Source organism: Heptranchias perlo, chromosome 17 (assembly GCF_035084215.1).
Source record: "Heptranchias perlo isolate sHepPer1 chromosome 17, sHepPer1.hap1, whole genome shotgun sequence".
Lineage (NCBI taxonomy): Eukaryota > Metazoa > Chordata > Chondrichthyes > Hexanchiformes > Hexanchidae > Heptranchias > Heptranchias perlo.
In genome coordinates this window covers 51959656-51978312 of record NC_090341.1, presented here as the reverse complement: position 1 = coordinate 51978312, position 18657 = coordinate 51959656, and the positions used below count along the sequence as shown (strand labels likewise).

Here is an 18657-nt window from a genome sequence, read left to right as displayed (position 1 = left end):
CGTTTTTTTTCCAGATTTCAGCTCACACATAGTGACAGTGAAACAAGCTTTAATACTAGTGTTAAAGCTGCTCAGATATTAGCAATGTTATTACTGTAATATAATAAACTACTAAAATACTTATTTTAAAAAAAAATTACACATTGACTTCCCTACTTTCTTTTCCTCATGTTTTTTCTTTAATTTTGCTGTTTAAACTAAGTCTTGTTATTTCTAAATGATGTATTCTATTTTATCTATTCTGTTTTTCTTTTGAAAATGATTTATGGCCCACGATCTCTCTCTCTCTCTCTCTCCCTCCCTCCCTGAGATGCGACTCCTTTCCCTCGTCAATCTGGCTACCTGGCGCGTGGAAAACCTGACTCACTCAATTCACTTCCACACTCCCACACGAACATCTGCCTACCCACTCAGATCCCGGCTCCATGCTAAAATCATGCCCATTAAGTCTGAAAGGCTCCTTCCATGGCCATAACTATCTTAATAGTGACCGATAGGGTGGTTAGCCCTGTACGGCAGCAGGATTTTATGGGCTCCCACAATCCATACGATGGGGGGGCACCTGCACCAACCAGACACGAGTATCCCGCTGGATGTCAACCCAGAATTCAGAGCCGGATCTCCGGTCTCCACTTGCCGGGACTGTTTGGAGAAGGGTTCAAACCCTGCACCCACTGAATCTGAGCCAAAGGCTCGCTCCAGGAAATAGTTAGACAATGACAGGCTTGGCTTTTGAAAACCTGAAGATTGTAGGAGGACTAGATAACCAATACTTGGATCTGGTGTAGTATTGCCCACACTGAGGTAAAGGATACACCAGTTAATGGGATTTATAACAGGAGTATTATACAATGTAACACAAGCAGTAAAAAGATTTGATAAATAACTATTCAATTGGAAAGTCTGATTTAATTTACATGGAATAGAAAGAACCAATTCCTGTCAAGACAGAAAATAGGGCCCAATGATGCAAAAAGCACAGCTAAGTTGTAAACACAGTGAGAAAAAAAATGGGCTCCCACTTGAAAACAAAACTCTGCATGAATAAAAACACAAAACGTTCAGGAGGGGAAAAAAAAATTGTCTTTAAAATGAAAAGCAGAATACGAGATTAGAAAGGATTTTCCATACGCAGAAAATTGGGCTACTCGCTACACGTGCATGGATATGTCCAATTTTAAAGGGAAATGAACAGGCAAGCCCTACTGAACCGTTCAGCCTGGAGGCAATCAGTAAAGGCCCAAGGCCTGGGTAAGCTTCAGGAGGGAAGCAAGATTACAGAAATTAAAAGCTTTTATCAGCTCCTGTGCCGTCAGCTCCTAGTTGCCAGTCGTGTAGCCAGCGGCAAACATAAGCCAAACTCACTGGGTTAGTTACGACCAGGGAGGCCTGGTGTTTCTTTTTTTATATAACTGAGTTTATTTTTATCTGTCTGATTATCCGGCCCCAGTATATATGCTGTTTTGACAGTAGCACAGCTCCCAGGAGTACCAACACCATGACATCAGCACATAGACACCATGCACCAATTCCATGACGTGCTATTTTCTGGCCCACCTATCGTCCTGGATTTTAAATGGCCCTCGTTCTCTCCTCCCCCACCCCGCCATCCCCCCAACCTTCTTGTGAAAAAATCTTGAAGGCCGAGCCAGAGAGCAGTCGTAGTGCATTCTCAGGCTGTGACTGGCCAGCATGCATGCACAAAATATTCACCACAGTACTTCGTCCACTGAGACCATTACTCCCAGGCCGCTATCCCATGATCCAGCCTTAAGGTAAAATAGCCCTAAAACACCCAACAAGCAACGATATGGGTGTGTTTAATCATTTTGGACTAAACATACTCATGACAAGTTTTATTTATAGACTAGACCATCTCATGTTTCATTGCACACAGGTAGACGAGACCAAGCGTAACCTTCGGGTGAAGCAGAATTAGAGGGTGAGGGATAATTGGACCAGGGTACACAAAGCAATCCAATCCCCCTTTTAAGAGTCAAACATTCTGTATAATACTTTGATTTGGAATGTTAATTTATCGGTAAAGTGGAAAACCTGTTGCTATTTGGGCAGCAGAGTTGGTTGGAGCACAAAGCTTCTTTAGCACCACAAGCTGAGGGGCTGAGAGATGTCAAGCTGCGAGAAACCGTTTCCGGTGGCAGGAGGGTCGGTGACCAGAGGACACATTTAAAATAATTGGCAAAAAAGCCAGAGGGGAGATGAGGGGAAATTTTTTTTACGCAGCGAGTTGTTATGATCTGGAATGTGCTGTCCGAAAGGGTGATGGAAGCAGATTCAGCAGTAATTTTCAAAAAGGAATTGGACATATACTTGAAAAGAAAAGTTGCTGGGGTACGGGGAAAGAGCAGGGGAATGGGACTAATCAGATAGCTCTTTCAAAGAGCCGGCACAAGCGCAATGGGCCTAATGGCCTCCTTCTGTGCCGTATGATTCTATGAAGCACTGTGGCACCACCACTGGTGGCAGGGTATAATTACTAACTAACAGTTTTATATGGGCAGGTTCCATTATAAATGTGGACATTAGGGATTTATAATAGAAAAGTTGACAACAGGAAGTAAGGTTTTGTAAACAGGAAATGTGTGCATAGATCGGATTTAAAAAAAATATACTACAGATGTAAACTGGCTCAGAAATCAAGGTGACCACTGAAAACACAAACAATTTAGGAGCAATTTGATTTGTAGATTTTCCCTACCTTTACAATGAATGCAAGTACTACTTGGTATTATTACTATTTAGTACTTTCCACTTACAGTGCTGCATGACTTTTATGTTTGGTCCTACTAAAATGTTTGAGATGTGACAGATGCATTGTAGACAGAAAATTTTCAACGACTGGGCACAGTTGTGCTGTAGACTCATAAGAACATAAGAAATAGGAGCAGGAGTAGGCCAAACGGCCCCTCGAACCTGCTCTGCCATTCAATAAGATCATGGCTGATCTTTGACCTCAACTCCACTTTCCCGCCCGATTTCCATATCCCTTGATTCCGTTAGTGTCCAAAAATCTATCGATCTCAGCCTTGAATATACTCAACGACTGAGCATTCACAGTCCTCTGAGGTAGAGAATTCCAAAGATTCACAACCCTCAATGAAGAAATTTTTCCTCATCTCGATCCTAAGTGGCCAACCCCTTATCTTAGTTCTAGACTCTCCAGCCAGAGGAAACAGCCTCTCAGCATCTACCTTGTCAAGCCCTCTAAGAATTTTATACATAACAATGAGATCACCTCGCATTCTTCTAAACTCCAGAGAATATAAGCCCATTCTACTCAATCTCTCCTCATATGACAATCCTCTCATCCCAGGAATCAATCTAGTGAACCTTCATTGCACCGCCTCTAAGGCAAAAGTATACACAGTACTCCAGGTGTGGTCTCACCAGAGCTCTATATAATTGCATCAAGACCTCCTTACTCTTATACTCCAACCCCCTTGCAATAAAGGCGAACATACCATTTGCCTTTCTAATTGCTTGCTGTACCTGCTTGTTAACTTTCTGTGATTCATGTACAAGGACGCCCAAATCCCTCCGACTACCAACATTTCTTAGTCTCTCACCTTTTAAAAAAGATTCTGCTTTTCTATTCTTCCTGTCAAAGTGGATAATTTCACATTCCCCCTCATTATACTCCATCTGCCACAAGCTTGCCCACTCACTTAACCTGACTATATCGCTTTTCAGCCTCTTTGCGTCCTCCTCACAGCTTACTTTCCCACCTAGCTTTGTATCGTCAGCAAACCTGGATACATTACACACGGAGCCCTCACCTAAGTCATTGATATATATTGTAAACAGCTGAGGCCCAAGCACTGATCCTTGCGGCACTCCACTAGTTACAGCCTGCCAACCTGAAAGTGACCCGTTTATTCCTACTCTCTGTTTTCTGTGTGTTAACCAATCCTCAATCCATGCTAATATATTACCCCCAATTCCATAAGCCTTAATCTTGTGTAACAACCTCGTGTGGCACTTTATCAAATGCCTTTTGAAATCCTCACTGCCACTAGGAACCAGGTCGAGACTGCCCAACTCATTTCACCTTGGGACCTTTATGGCTTAACACAGAGGAGAATTTCATCCCATCAGTCTGGGCTAGATTCAATCGCATGTCCTAGAGGTGAAAGGTCAGTGCCTATCCCACTGTACCACTCAATCCCATATATATATATATTAAACATCTTACAAGGAACAGAAAGAAAATCAGTTTGGTGAAAACACATTTTAATACAAGACTTCCAACATACAGTGCCTAGTGGCATAAATAAAATGTTTACTAATAAACTGTAAAAAGTAAAATCGCTAACAATGCATTATTCTGTTTTGATTTGCCCGCCAATCACCGTGGTGATGGATGAATCAGTTCTCTCCTGGCCACTGCAGATCCAGGCGCACACGTGGAGCATGTGCGCCATGTTCTATTATGGCTTCAAGATCCCATGGCGCGCGCGCATTAAGCCAGCCCTAGAGCCTGACCACCCAAGCTAGCGCAGCACGCGATTATTGCAATGGTTTTCGCGAGTCCAAGTTCCAAATACCATCTCTTTGTGGTTCAGTCCAGTAAAGTGTGGCAGGCATCACACCTACATGATATCCTGTAAGAATAATCATCTTTTAAAAAAAAGCAGTAAAACTTTTTTTTTTAAAAAACCCCTCTAAATTAAAATTGAAAAGGTGATCTATGAGAGGGAGGAGTGAGAGAGAGAGATATATAGAGAGAAAGAGATATAGAGAGAGAAAGAGGAAAAAAAAACCAAAACCAATTTCATTTTAACAATTCCTAAGAAGCCAAGCGTTTACAAATTGCAGTATGCTTTTAATAAAAGGATTGAGGCTGTATCAAAAATTTAGTAAAAAAATTAGATAGAATTTTTTTATTTTAATCATTTCTGGCTGACTAGAATATAATCTACCATAAGACCCCTGTACGTCTGCAGCCAAGGAGCTGAGATGGGAGTAGCAGGACCCGACAAACGAGCAACTTTATACTAACTGCACAGATTGGAGGAGAGGGCGCAAAAGAGCAAGAAATGGGGCGCAAGTAAGAAAAGAAAAGAACCACTGGAGAGATAAAGAAAGCGTGCAAGGCAGAGGAGAGAAGGTGAACAGCGCACCGGACTGGAGCATGAAAAGAAGAGCGTGCGACGCAAGAGAGGTGCAGTGCCGTCACGCAGGGGGAAGGAGCTCCGTACCGCTTCACAAGAGCGCCCGACGCCAGAGAGCGCGAAAGACGCGGTGATGTTAAAGGAAACGTAGTTACAGAACCAGTGAAAAGCCAGAGAGCAAGAAGCGATAACAAGCAAAATGAAAGTGACGAGGTGTCCCAAGAGCCAGAGCAGAGTAAAGTTCTACCGTAAAACAATTAACATGGCCAAAACTAGAAGTATAAGTTTAGGTACAGTGGATTAAATGTAAAACAAACTGATTTCAGTACAGTCTCTGACATTTACATTAGGCTACCGTTTTGTTATACTTCCGTTGCTAGACACGTGTGAATAGAAAACAGTACAATTAGTGTTAAAGGCAAACCGTATCAAACATCCCCCAGTGCTGCCCGTGGTCTCTTTAGCATTTTAAAACAAATGTTCCGAAGCCTGCGGTAACAAAGTACAGAAGAGATCAAGGAAACAATGCTGACTGGTGGAGACCATCCCGCCGAGTGGGGGAGGTGATCAACAGCGTTAAGGGCTGCAGTGAAACTCCAGCAATACTTGGCTTCCAAACCAACAAACCCAGTGCTCAAAAAATTAAAAATGGTGGCAGGCTTCCCATTCCCTACAGACAGCACTGGTGTGGAAAGGGGGGAGGGGGGGGGGGGTTTGTTCCAGTCTCCTCTAAATATTAGGGTGGGACGTAGGGTGGAGGGGATCTGTATGGGGTCATGTTCTTTGGACGGCAGCCTTTTCCTTCCATGGGCGCTGTGAAGGGCGGCGGAGGCTGGTATGGGGGTGCGTTGGGATCCTCTTCTCTCAGAGGTGTGTATTCGCCAATCAGATCCTGGCCCAGGGGGATAGCCTCGTGACCAGACTGGTTGGGATACTCAGGAGGAGGGAGAGGTGGCTTTTCCTCCTGGAGGATGAGCGGAACGCTTGATGAAGGTGGGGGCTTGGAGTCATCAAGTTCGTCTGCGAAAATGATGGGAACGCCCTTCTTGATGAAGGTGGCTTGGTCCTCGATGGTGAGCTTCCCTTTCCGCTTCTTGCGGTAGCAGATCATAGCGATGATGCCAGCAATGAGGAGGATGGCGGCCACCACCACCGCTGGGATGACCGTGTGCAGGTACACGTCATCGTTGCTGGTCCTGGACGGCCCCTCTCCCGCGGCAACCACAGTGGGCTCGGCGGGCAGCACTCTCAGTTGAACCGCCGGCACGAACTGGATGTTCCTGCAGCTCCCCGTTCCGGTAACGGACACATTGATGGGGGAGAAGTCTGGCTCCATGGTGGCCACGAACATCGAATTGGGATTGCCGTGGTCGTCTGCGATGCGCCTGCTCAAAGACCGAATCTGCTCTTCCGGGCAGGGGTCGAGTGGGAGGGTGTTGTTGGTCCACTCGACCACAATGGAGCCCTGGGAGATGCCATGCAGGGTCACGGTGCTGCTATTGCGGTCGCCAAATGCATAGGCCAGCCTCTTGATCAGTTGGATTTTCTTGTTGACGTCTTTGGTCACCGTCTGGTAATCCCCATGGAACCGGGCAGCGAATTTGGCGCTCGACTTGCCGCCATGGGGCCGGCCGTGCACGTGGACCTCAAAGGCGTCCACCTCTGACAGGCCGCCTTTGTCTGTAGCATGCATGAAGAACTCATGCTTGCCTTCGTGGCCGGCGTCCGGCAAGCCGTACAGCAGCTGGCTGGTGCCGTTGAACTTGACCCACGAGCGGTCGTCCAGCGCCTGCTGCTCCTTCAGTTTGAGGGTCAGCTGCAGCTGGTCAGTGGTGCCATCCTCGAAATCGTAGAATGTGTCGGATGGGATCTTAACCTCGAAGTAGGTGCCCACCCACGAGTCCACACGGTCAATGTGGTTCTTGAGCAAGGGCGGCTGGTTGTCGGCAATCGGTGGCCGGGGGGGCTTGATGGCATGGACGCTGCTGGTCGTGCGCCTGGAGGGGGGTGAAGTGGTTTGCAGCTTGGTGGTGGATGGTTTGGTGGTGACCCGTGGCACCTTGGTTCGTCCCTTAGGCTTCCTGGTGCTTGCGGTAATGGTGGTCGGAGTTGTAACTTGTGGCTTCAACGTGGTTACCCGGGGTTTTTTAGTCGTGTGTGGAGACGGCACAGCAGTGGGCTCGACGTAACCGAGCTTGGTCATGGTAGGTTCAATTTGACCAAGGGCGGTTGTACTTGATTTTTCCAACACCCTGGTTGGCTGCACAGGACCCAAAGTGGGAGTGTGAGTAATTGTGTCTTTCGGTCTGACAGTTTTAATGGGCCTACTTATCAACGGTTTCCTGATTGGTGGCGCCACTCTGTCTGTGGTGGGAGCAATAACTGGAGAGGTGGGTGTTGGGACGATATGAGTAGGGGGTTCTCTTATAGCGGTTGTTGGTGGAAGCGCCACAATGATAGGTGTTGGAGTGGGATTTACCTGCCTTCGCACTCTCTTAGTCGTGTGTGGCTTCTTGTTGGCAATGTGCCACCCTACCACGGGATAGCCAAGCTGAGCAGACATGGTCCCCTCCTTGGCAGGGATCTCTACACTGCTGATGTTAGGGACGTTGTTCTGATTTAAGGAACATCCAATCTTCCAGGACAGCAGAGCCCCGTTCTCCACTACCTTCTTGGCGTTCCCAGGACCGGCCATGAAAGCAGACATGTCGAACAGCCGGTTGTTGACAACTGGAACGAGCTTCATGTGATGGAGTCCCACCTCAGCAAACTTGCGCATTCGGTCCAACAGTCCCACGCGTTGCTGGGCCGTCATCTTAGTTAGGTCAGCATCTAGGATCACGGTCAAAATGGTGAGGGGCTCCTCATGTGCACAGACCAATGGCGTAACCTCATTGACCATCAGAGTGAGGGGAGCGTTGTCCAATGGGTCGTCCGGCAGAACCTCAATGGAAAAGACATCTTCAGCGAAAGACACCAGGCTTCCATTAGCAGCTGGCTCCAGGGCAGTGGCCGAGATATAGTGAACTCCTCTGTCCGTGTCCAGCGGGAGGCCCTGCAGGGATTGACTCACAGGATCCCAATGCAGCCATGAGGGCAGTGTCTCCTTCCCAGACTCTGTAATCTAGGAAAAGAAGAGATACTGATTTACTGCCTCCAGTACAGCACTTTCATATTTAATCTCACCACACAGGGATAAAAGCCCATTCGTTATTTTCTCAGGGTTGCAGATAAATGTAATCAGGAGGTCTAATTCTTCTTTCCCACTCTCCCAATTTGGCAGAAAGTACCATTTAGTAATGCATGGCGCAGAGCATTTTCTAAGGCATCACAGAACAGCCATGACACATTTATTCAACAAGCAACAGATTTAAACTTAGTTAATTCCAGATACCAGCTTTACAAACGATGAGCACATGTTCAGAGCTATTATATTTACCTGAAGTCATTTTTGTTCCCAGAATGTAAATGCAAGAAAAGGCCATTCAGCCCATTGAAGCTCTTCCCTTTAGTATCCTAACTCTCCCATCAAAGCCTCTCTAATACTGTAACTCTCCCACCAAAGTCATCTCTCTAGTACTGTAACTCTCGTAAAGTCCATCTCTCTAGTACTGTAACTTTCCCATCAAATGTCCATCTCTCTAGTACTGTAACACTCGTAAAGTCCATCTCTCTAGTACTGTAACTCTCACATCAAGGCCTATCCCTCCAGTACCTTAACTCTCATATCAAAGCCCATCCCCCCCCCAAGTACCCTCTCGCATCAAAGCCTATCCCTCCAGTAGCCTAACTCCCCCAAAGCCTATCCTTCCAGTACCCTCACACATCAAAGACCATCCCTCCGGTACCCTAACTTTCCCAAAGCCTATCCCTCCAGTTACCCTAACTCTCCCAAAGCCCATCCCTCCAGTACCCTCACACATCAAAGACCATCCCTCCGGTACCCTAACTTTCCCAAAGCCTATCCCTCCAGTTATCCTAACTCTCCCAAAGCCCATCCCTCCAGTACCCTGAAGTCCCGACTTCCACACATAACCTAGGCTACACTAAGAAAACACAAATGCTGGAAATTGGAAATAAAAACAGAATCGGTAAGATGCTTGAAACCTCAAAACCTGCCATTGCTCTATACATTTTCTGACTGACTTGACTTCTTGTGTATTTTCAGCATTTTCTAGAATTATACGGCAAGTCAGTCAGTATTTGTATTGAAAAGATAGTTTGGAGCCATGCTGTTATCCAGTTCCATGTTCTTCCCTGGTTTTATTTTGTTTAATTAGAAGTCTTTCATGCAGAACTTTGCCAAAAGCTTTCTGGAAGCTTAAATAAACTATACCAGCGGGAGTTCCACTTTATACTTTATCTGTAACGTGCTCAAAGAAATCAATGCAGTTTGTCAGGCAGAATTTTCCTCTTCTAAATCTATGCTGTAATTTTTTTAAAGTTATTGTTGTACGGGTTCTCCTCCAGTTTGCTGCTTAGAATAGAGTCCATCACTTTGTCCTTTATGGACGTTAGACTAATGGGTCTGTAGCTGCCTAGGTCAAGCTTGTCACCTTTTTTAAAATATAGACATATTTCTTTGCTTCCAATTCTTTGGGAGCTCAGTAGTGCCTATTGATTAATTACAATAACTGCTTCCCTGTAAATCTCCTGCCTCGTCTCCTTCAGAGTCCTAGGATATAAAGCATCTGGCTCAAGGAGATTTGTCACTCTTGTGTCCCTTTCACTTAATTACTGACACGAATGAAGCATTTGTGTCTAGTTTTAGCCTACTGGCAGCACCTTTAATTTAGTCGCAATACATGAAGTCGTTTAAGAATCAGCCGCATTCAACATCACATCCCACCCACCACCCCCAGCCTAATTTAATACAAGAGGGCAAAGATTTGTTCGGTTGTCTCAGAGACTGCAGGCTGGAGGGAGGTGCCAAGCCAGAGTGCTGAGGATACTCAGTCATTCAGTATATTTAAGACTGAGATCGATAGATTTTTGGACACTAAGGGAATCAAGCGATATGGGGATAAGGCGGGAAGGTGGAGTTGAGGTAGGTGGTCAGCCATGACCTTACTGAATGGCGGAGCAGACTTGAGGGGCTGAATGGACTACTCCTGCTCCTATTTCTTATGTTCTTATTCAAATAAAAAACACAATTGTGTCGTTTGCTGGATTATGTCATTTGCCGTTTACATTTGAGTTTAGCCGACAGTTACGCAAATCCATAAATGTTGGGGGAGTATTTACGGTCATGAACTGTTCAAATTATTGAGGTGGTCTGGAATTCCAAAGAGCTTGGCCGGTCCAGTTCGCTCCTACAGTTAGTCAGACTATAAGAAAAAAAATCAAAAGCAAAATGTGGATGCTGGAAATCTGAAATAAAACAGAAAATGCTGGAGAAGCTCAGCAAGTGAGGCAGCCTCTGTGGAGAAAGAAACAGAGTTAACGTTTCAGGTCGAAGACCTTTCGTCAGAACTGGAAGGTGTTAAAAGTTAAAGTTTTTGAGCAAGTACAGAGCCAGGGAAAGTCGGGGGGGGGGAAGGGAAGAACAAGAGGGCATGAGTGATTAAATGATAAAAGGGATGATGGTGCAAGGCAAGGAAGGTGGTAATAGGGCAGGTTAGGAAACAAAAGATTGATCAGGGGTAGCTGTAAATGGCAGCAACAGAACCATTACCAGCACTAGCTGACCGGAAAAAAATGGGTGCAGTGGTTATGATCTGAAGTTATTGAAATCAATGTTGAGTCCGGAAGGTTGTAAAGTGCCTAAACAAAAGATGAGGTGCTGTTCCTCAAGCTTATGTTGAGCTTCACTGGAACAGTGTAAGAGGCCGAGGACAGAGGGGTCAGAGTGGGAGTAGGACGGGGAATTAACATGGCAAGCGACCAGCAGGTCAGGGTCATGCTTGCGGACTGAGTGGAGGTGTTCAGCAAAGTGACCACCTAGTCTGCGTTTGGTCTCCCCAATGTAGAGGAGACCACATTGTGTGCAGCGGATACAGTATACTAAATTGAAAGAAGTACAAGTAAACCACTGTTTCACCTGGAAGGAGTGTTTGGGGCCCTGGATGGTGGGAAGGGAGGAGGTGAAACGGCAGGTGTTGCATCTTCTGCGCTCGCACGGGAAGCGAAGGACAGCGGGTGTTGGGGGTGATGGAAGAGTGGGCCAGGGAGTCACGGAGGGAGCACAAAATCTAGGCTGACAGTTCAGTGCAGAACTGAGGGAGTGCTGCAATATCGGACGTGCTGTCTTTCGGATAGTATGTTAAACCAAGGCCCCTTGTGCCCACTCAGGTGGACGTAAAAGATCCCATGGCACTATTTTAAAGACGAGCAGGGGAGTTGCTCCCGGTGTCCTGGTTACATTTATCCCTCAAACAACATCACTAAAAACAGATTATCTGGTCATTATCTCTTTGCTGTTTGTGGGATCTTGCTGTGCGCAAATTGGCTGTCGCGTTTCCTACATTGCAACAGTGACTACACTTCAAAAGTACTTAATTGGGTGTAAAGTGCTTTGGGACGTCCCGAGGTCATAAAAAGCACTATATAAATGCAAGTTTGTTCTTTCTTTATATCACTGTAGTTTATCTGCTTGTTCATCTATTGTTCAATAACTTTGCTGAAGTCTGATGCTCTGCCACTTTTCGAAGACTTGAGAAAAATCCACAGGAACCAAAGAAAAGCTTAAAGAAAGGTTTTCTGTTTGATGTCATAGGCACGTTACCAAATCTTACTGAGATACCGGGGTTTGTGAAGTTACTCATCGAGGCAGCAAGGAGCTAAGAACTCACCTTTGAGAGTGATTTTAAACTACAGAAGCTTAAATGTCTAAGATAAGAAGGGAAGAAAAGACCCAGAGACCTCAGCCGTAGAATATTTCAACATCCTCTAGGATATTAGGTGCACTACAAAAAACTGGATAGCAAGTTTCTTGGCTGAACATATTGTACTGTGCAGCAGTGGACTCAGTTCCTAAACTTACATCCACACAGACAATCCTGAAATCAGCTTCTACACGAGTGATATCTTAACTGATGACTTCAGGGCTTCCCTAATAGGATGGTGCAATCAGTGCTTTCACTGTTTAAGGACCACCCATTCTGCATGGATTATATTTAATGCTCACTCCTTGATGCCTATCGAACCACCCCATGCTGGGGACTTTGGTAAGAGGCTTGGTACAGCTGCGAGGGTCTAGCTAGGCTCCTAAGAAGAATGGTCACCTGGGTGAGCTAGTAACAGCGTATATGTTTGCAGCATTGTCTCTGTGTACAAAGTGGCTTTACAGGGTGGTCAGTGTGCAGACAATGAACTTGGGGGTTGAAGAGGGGAGGAACAAGAAGGCAGAAGCACAGTTGAAGGCAGTGTCTGAGTTTTTTTCAAAATAAAAGGCAGGGAGATGGCAAAGCTGAGATATGGGGGAAGTTCCAGAGGGCTGGGGACAAAAGTAGGTGAAGGAGTGGCTGCCAATGGTGTAACAGGGAACAAGAAGTGGGCTGGTGTTGGAGGGATGGAGGGTGCATAGGGGGACATCGTATTGGAGACCACTGAAGCCCGGTAGGGATCAAGGGGAGAAGGAGAACCTGAAGGTCGATTCTCTGGGGCATGTGAAGGGTAAGCAGTGCCCAGCGCGGGTCAGTGCAATTTGGGCAAATTTGAAAGTGACTACAGTAAAACAGTAAGAGGCCACAAATTAAAACTTGTAACTGCCCCACAGCTAACAGCCAGTGGGGGAGGGTAGAACCTTTTGTAGCAATATTTTCTTTCTTTCCTCTCTTTAAATTTGCAACATGGAGTGGGAAATTATTATTTTTTTGAGTGTAGGATAATGCCCAACCAATCCAACCCTCGCAGCCTTTTTTCACAAGGCCCAGGCTGCTGTTGAAACTGTCCAGTACCCCTCACAGCCACTTGGAGCCCTCAGCGAGCTAAGGGCTGCACTGCTCCATCTATTGGTAGCGAGCGGCAGTGCAGCATTTCCAATTCACTCCGCAGGTTCCATTGTTTTCAAACACTGAACCAATACGTTCTGAAATGCAGACAGACAGCATCATTTCCAGTGATCCACGACGCATGAAACTTTGATTGTCTTGGAGCAATGCCACAAACGTAACCTTCAGTGAGGGTGTCATTGTGCATTAACTCAGGGTCATCTAAGCTTTTCGTGCTGATGGGCTGTGCAGGCGCGTATCATGGAGCCTCCCCCAATAGGCTGTGAATGCTGGGTTAATTTCAAATCTGAGACTGATATATTCTTGTTCGGTGAGGGTATTAAAGGATATGGAACCAAGGTGGGGAAATGGAGTTGACATACGGATCAGCCATGATCTAATTGAATGGCGGAACAGGCTTGAGGGGCTGAATGGCCTATTCCTGTTTCTAATGTTCTTCGGTCATGTATAAAGTTTAAACACATGTTCCCATCAATTTACAGAGAGCTCACATTGCTGTCTTGGGGGGGGGGGGGGGAGGGGAGGAGTCTGATTTAGGATTTATCCACCCAAGAGAAAACAGCACTAAAAACAGCCCTTTTCAAACCTCCCGGCCCACATCATTCAAACAGGGCACACCAATAATAAAACACAAGTGCAAACAGTTTCCTGGGATTAGAGAGATCGATTGCCAGGGCTCCAGGGCCACTGGTTGAACACATCTGCCTTAACTGATACCCATTTTATTATATTTAATTTTCTCCCCTTTCGCTAGCCTGAAAACATTGGCTCCGTGCTGGATACAGTTCCATAAATAGTAGTATCATAGTATATTACAGCACAGGAGGAGGCCATTCAGTCCATCGTGCCTGTGCCAGCTCTTTGAAAGAGCTATCCAATTAGTCCCACTCCCCTGCTCTTTCCCCATAGCCCTGTAATTTTTTTCCTTTCAAGTATTTATCCAATTCCCTTCTAAAAGTTATTAGACTTGAGCACACAATCCAGACTGACACTCCATTGCAGGACTGAGGGAGTGCTACATTGTTGGAGGTGCCGTCTTTCAGATGAGACAAAGATCCCACGGCACTATTTTGAAAAAAAGCAGGGGAGTTCTACCCAGTCGGTGTCCTGGCCAACGTTTATCCCTCGACCAACACCAAAGAAAACAGATTATCTGATCATTATCACGTTGCTGTTTGTGGGACCTTGCTGTGTACAAATTTGGGGCCGCGTTTCCTACATTACGATAGTGACTACACTTCAAAAGTATTTAATTGACCGTAAAGCGCTTTGGGACCTCCTGAGGTAGTGAAAGTCGCTATAGAAATGCAAGTTCTTCTTTCTTTCTCTGCTCTAAGGAGGACAATCCCAGGTTCTCCAGTCTCTCTACATAACTGAGGTTCCTCATCCCTGGAACCATTCTAGTAAATCTCTTCTACACCCTCTCTAAGGCCTTCACATCCTTCCTAAAGTGTGGTGCCCAGAATTGAACACAATACTCCAGCTGAGGTCTAACCAGTGTTTTATAAAGGTTTAGCATAACTTCCTTGCTTTTGTACTCTATGCCTCTATTAATAAAGCCCAGGATCCCACATGCTTTTTTTTAAAAAAAACAGCCTTCTCAACTTGTCCTACCACCTTCAAAGATTTGAACATAAGAACATAAGAAATAGGAGCAGGAGTAGGCCAATCGGCCCCTCGAGCCTGCTCCGCCATTCAATAAGATCATGGCTGATCTGATCCTAACCTCAAATCTAAAATTCATGTCCAATTTCCTGCCCGCTCCCCGTAACCCCTAATTCCCTTTACTTCGAGGAAACTGTCTATTTCTGTTTCAAATTTATTTAATGATGTAGCTTCCACTGCTTCCTGGGGCAGCAAATTCCACAGACCTACTACCCTCTGAGTGAAGAAGTTTCTCCTCATCTCAGTTTTGAAAGTGCAGCCCCTTATTCGAAGATTATGCCCCCTAGTTCTAGTTTCACCCATTCTTGGGAGCATCCTTACCGCATCCACCCGATCAAGCCCCTTCACAATCTTATATGTTTCAATAAGATCGCCTCTCATTCTTCTGAACTCCAATGAGTAGAGTCCCAGTCTACTCAACCTCTCCTCATATGTCCGCCCCCTCATCCCCGGGATTAACCGAGTGAACCTTCTTTGTACTGCCTCGAGAGCAAGTATGTCTTTTCTTAAGTATGGACACCAAAACTGTATGCAGTATTCCAGGTGCGGTCTCACCAATACCTTATATAACTGCAGCAATACCTCCCTGTTTTTATATTCTATGCCCCTAGCAATAAAAGCCAACATTCCGTTGGCCTTCTTGATCACCTGCTGCACCTGCATACTAACCTTTTGATTTTCTTGCACTAGGACCCCCAGATCTCTTTGTACTGCAGTACTTTCCAGTTTCTTGCCATTAAGATAATAACTTGCTCTCTGATTTTTCCTGCCAAAGTGCATAACCTCACATTTTCCAATATTGTATTGCATCTGCCAAATCTCCGCCCACTCACCCAGCCTGTCTAAATCCCCCTGTACGTTTTTTATGTCCTCCTCACTCTCCACTTTCCCTCCCATCTTTGTATCATCTGCAAACTTTGATATGTTACACTCGGTCCCCTCCTCCAAATCGTTAATATAGATTGTAAAGAGTTGGGGACCCAGCACCGACCCCTGCGGAACACCACTGGCTACTGGTTGCCAGTCCGTGAATGAACCATTTATCCCAACTCTCTGCTTCCTGTTGGATAACCAATCCTCCACCCATGCCAGAATATTACCCCTAATCCAGTGATTCTTTATCTTGAGCAATAATCTTTTATGTGGCACCTTGTCGAATGCCTTCTGGAAGTCTAAATACACTACGTCCACTGGTTCCCCTTTATCCACCCTGTACGTATTTGTGTACATATACCCTCAGGTCTCTCTGCTCCTGCACCCCTTTAGAATTGTACCATTTAGTTTATATTGCCTCTCCTCATTCTTCCTACCAAAATGTATCACTTCACACTTCTATGCGTTAAATTTCATCTATCATGTGTCTGCCCATTTCACCAGTCTGTCTATGTCCTCCTGATGTCTGTTACTGTCCTCCACATTGTTCACTACATTCCCGAGTTTCATGTCATCAGCAAATTTTGAAATTATACCCTGTATACCCAAGACCAGGTCATTAATATTAAGAGCAATGGTCCTAATACTGACCCTTGGGGAATACCACTGTATACTTCCGTCCAGTCTAAAAAACAACCGTTCATCACTACTCTCAGCTTTCGGTCCCGTAGCTAATTTTGTATCCACACTGCCACTGTCCCTTTAATCCCATGGGCTTTAATTTTGCTTACAAGTCTATCATGTGGTACTTTATCAAATGCCTTTTGAAAGTCCATATACTCATCGACTGCACTACCCTCATCAACCCTCTCCGTAACTCCATCAAAGAACTCAATCAAGTTAGTCAAACACGATTTTCCTTTAACAAATCCATGCTGACTTTCATTTATTAGTCCATATTTTTCAAAGGGCCAATTCATTTTGTCCTGGATTATTGTTCCTAAACGTTTCCCCACCACCAACGTTCGGCTGACTGGCCTGTATTTGCCGGGTTTATCCCTCTCCCCTTTTTCGAGCAGGAGTGTAACGTTTGCAATTCAAATCCAGTTCTCTGGCACCGTCCCCATATCTAAGGAGGATTGGAAGATTGTGGCCAAAGCCTCTGCAATTTCTACCCTTATTTCCCTCAGAAACCTACAATGCTTCCCACTTGGACCAGGTGACTTTTCTACTTGAGTACCGCCAATCTTTTAAGTACCTCCTCTTTATCTATTTTTATCCTATTCAAAACCACTACTACCTTTACTGCTACAGTGGCAGCATCCTCTTCTTTAGTGAAGACGGATGTGAAGTATTCATTTAGTGCCTCAGCCATGCCCTCTGCCTCCACAAGATCTCTTTTTTGGTCCCTAATTGGCCCCACCCTTCCTTTGACTACTCTTTTACTATTTATATGTTTATGAAAGACTTTTATGTTCCCTTTTATGTTAGCCGCTAAGCTATTCTCATACTCTCTGCCCCTCTTATTCCCTTTTTTAGCTCTCGTCTGTACTTTCTGTATTTAGCCTGGTTCTCTATTATGAACTTTACATTTGTCATAAGCTTTTTTCTGTTTCATTTTAATCTCTTATCTTTAGTCGTCCCGGGAGTTCTAGCTTTGGATGCCCTTCCTTTCCCCCCTTGTGGGAATGTGTCTACTTGTATCTGAACCAACTCCTCCATGAAGGCCTTCCATTGTTCAATTACTGCTTTACCTAAATCTCAGTTACCCTCTGCTGGATTGTGATTAGGAGTGGGAACCTCGGCCAACCTTTCTCTCCCGGGGCTGATTGTAAGCATCCTCACTGCCTCTCTGGTTTAGATCAGCTAACAGCAGAGAGTGGGGAAGGAACCTGCTCTACAAAGCTCGTACACTCACTGGATAAACTTGCTGAGCTGATCCACTAGACAGTTCCAGGAGCAGGGCAGCTCACCTCACAAGCAGTCCCTGGTCAGGTGTCCCCCCCATCAACTTCCCCTGGATACTGAGATTCTAGAGGGAGCCGAGATAGAATAACTGGGGTAACCCTACCTCGCAGCCCCTCATCTATCACTTTAATTTACAAACGTAAGGAGTCTTACAACACCAGGTTATAGTCCAACAGCTTTATTTGAAATCACAAGCTTTCGGAGGCTTCCTCCTTCGTCAGGTGAGTGTACAAAATTGAACTCTTTTAGAGCTTTTACTTGCAGCTTTTATCCAGAGATGGATAAAGGTAGTGTGTGTATGTGTATGAGAGAGAGACAGAGAGAGTGCGAGCAAGAGAAAAAAAGTGAATGTGAGAAAGTGTGAGAAAGAGAGTATGGGAGAGGAGAGAGAAAGAAAGAGAAAGCGATAGAGCCACATTCAGTCACTTTTCAACATAGCTGCAAAATGATCTAATGCAAGAAAATAGGAAATCTTAAAGAATGCCAATTTCACAAGTTCAGAAAGTCCTGACGCACTCAGATGTGACAATGGGATTACAGTGGCAGATCACCTACTGTGGGTGGAACCTCCCTCACATTTACAAACCTCCAAATACCTGTGTGCGTCACCATCTCTCGCCCGTCCTCCATTTGATCTCTCCGCCCGCCCCCACTGCGCCGTAGAGAGCAACCAACTCCCATGCAGTCCCGGAATGCCTGACGTTCAATTGTGCCAGTCTCAGGGCAGAGTAATCCCGGGCTCCATACCACTGGTTCACCGCCATTCCTCCAGCAGCCACCAGGTGTGACTTGGCACCGATCGTTCCGAGCCTCTCGAGACCGGTGGTCAGAGGCTGTCAGAGGAGAGTCACTACAGGAGCACCGTTGTGAACCGAGCCATCTTTGTCCACTGCACGACTGCACTGAGCAGCAGGCACCACACAACCGAGTTTAATTCCTCCGCTAACAGCAAAGATGTTTAATCGGACACCAGCACTCATTTTAGGCTGACACCCCCAGTGCAGTACTGAGGGACTGCTGCATTGTTGGAGGTGCTGACTTATGAACGAGACGTTAAACCGAGGCCC

At 45.7% G+C, this 18657-nt stretch overlaps 1 protein-coding gene across 4 annotated transcripts in view; it reads right to left on the bottom strand.

Annotated features, from left to right (window-relative positions):
* Positions 1-4234: 4234 nt before the first annotated feature.
* The window catches only part of dag1 (dystroglycan 1), a 112977-nt gene continuing 98554 nt past the window's right edge, over positions 4235-18657 (bottom strand). For all 4 annotated transcript variants that reach the window (XM_067998991.1, XM_067998993.1, XM_067998994.1 and 1 more), the window contains exon 3: positions 4235-8256. In XM_067998991.1, coding sequence (XP_067855092.1) covers positions 5869-8256 — 2388 coding nt within the window. In that variant the 3' untranslated portion in view covers positions 4235-5868. The remainder of the gene's footprint in view (positions 8257-18657) is intronic.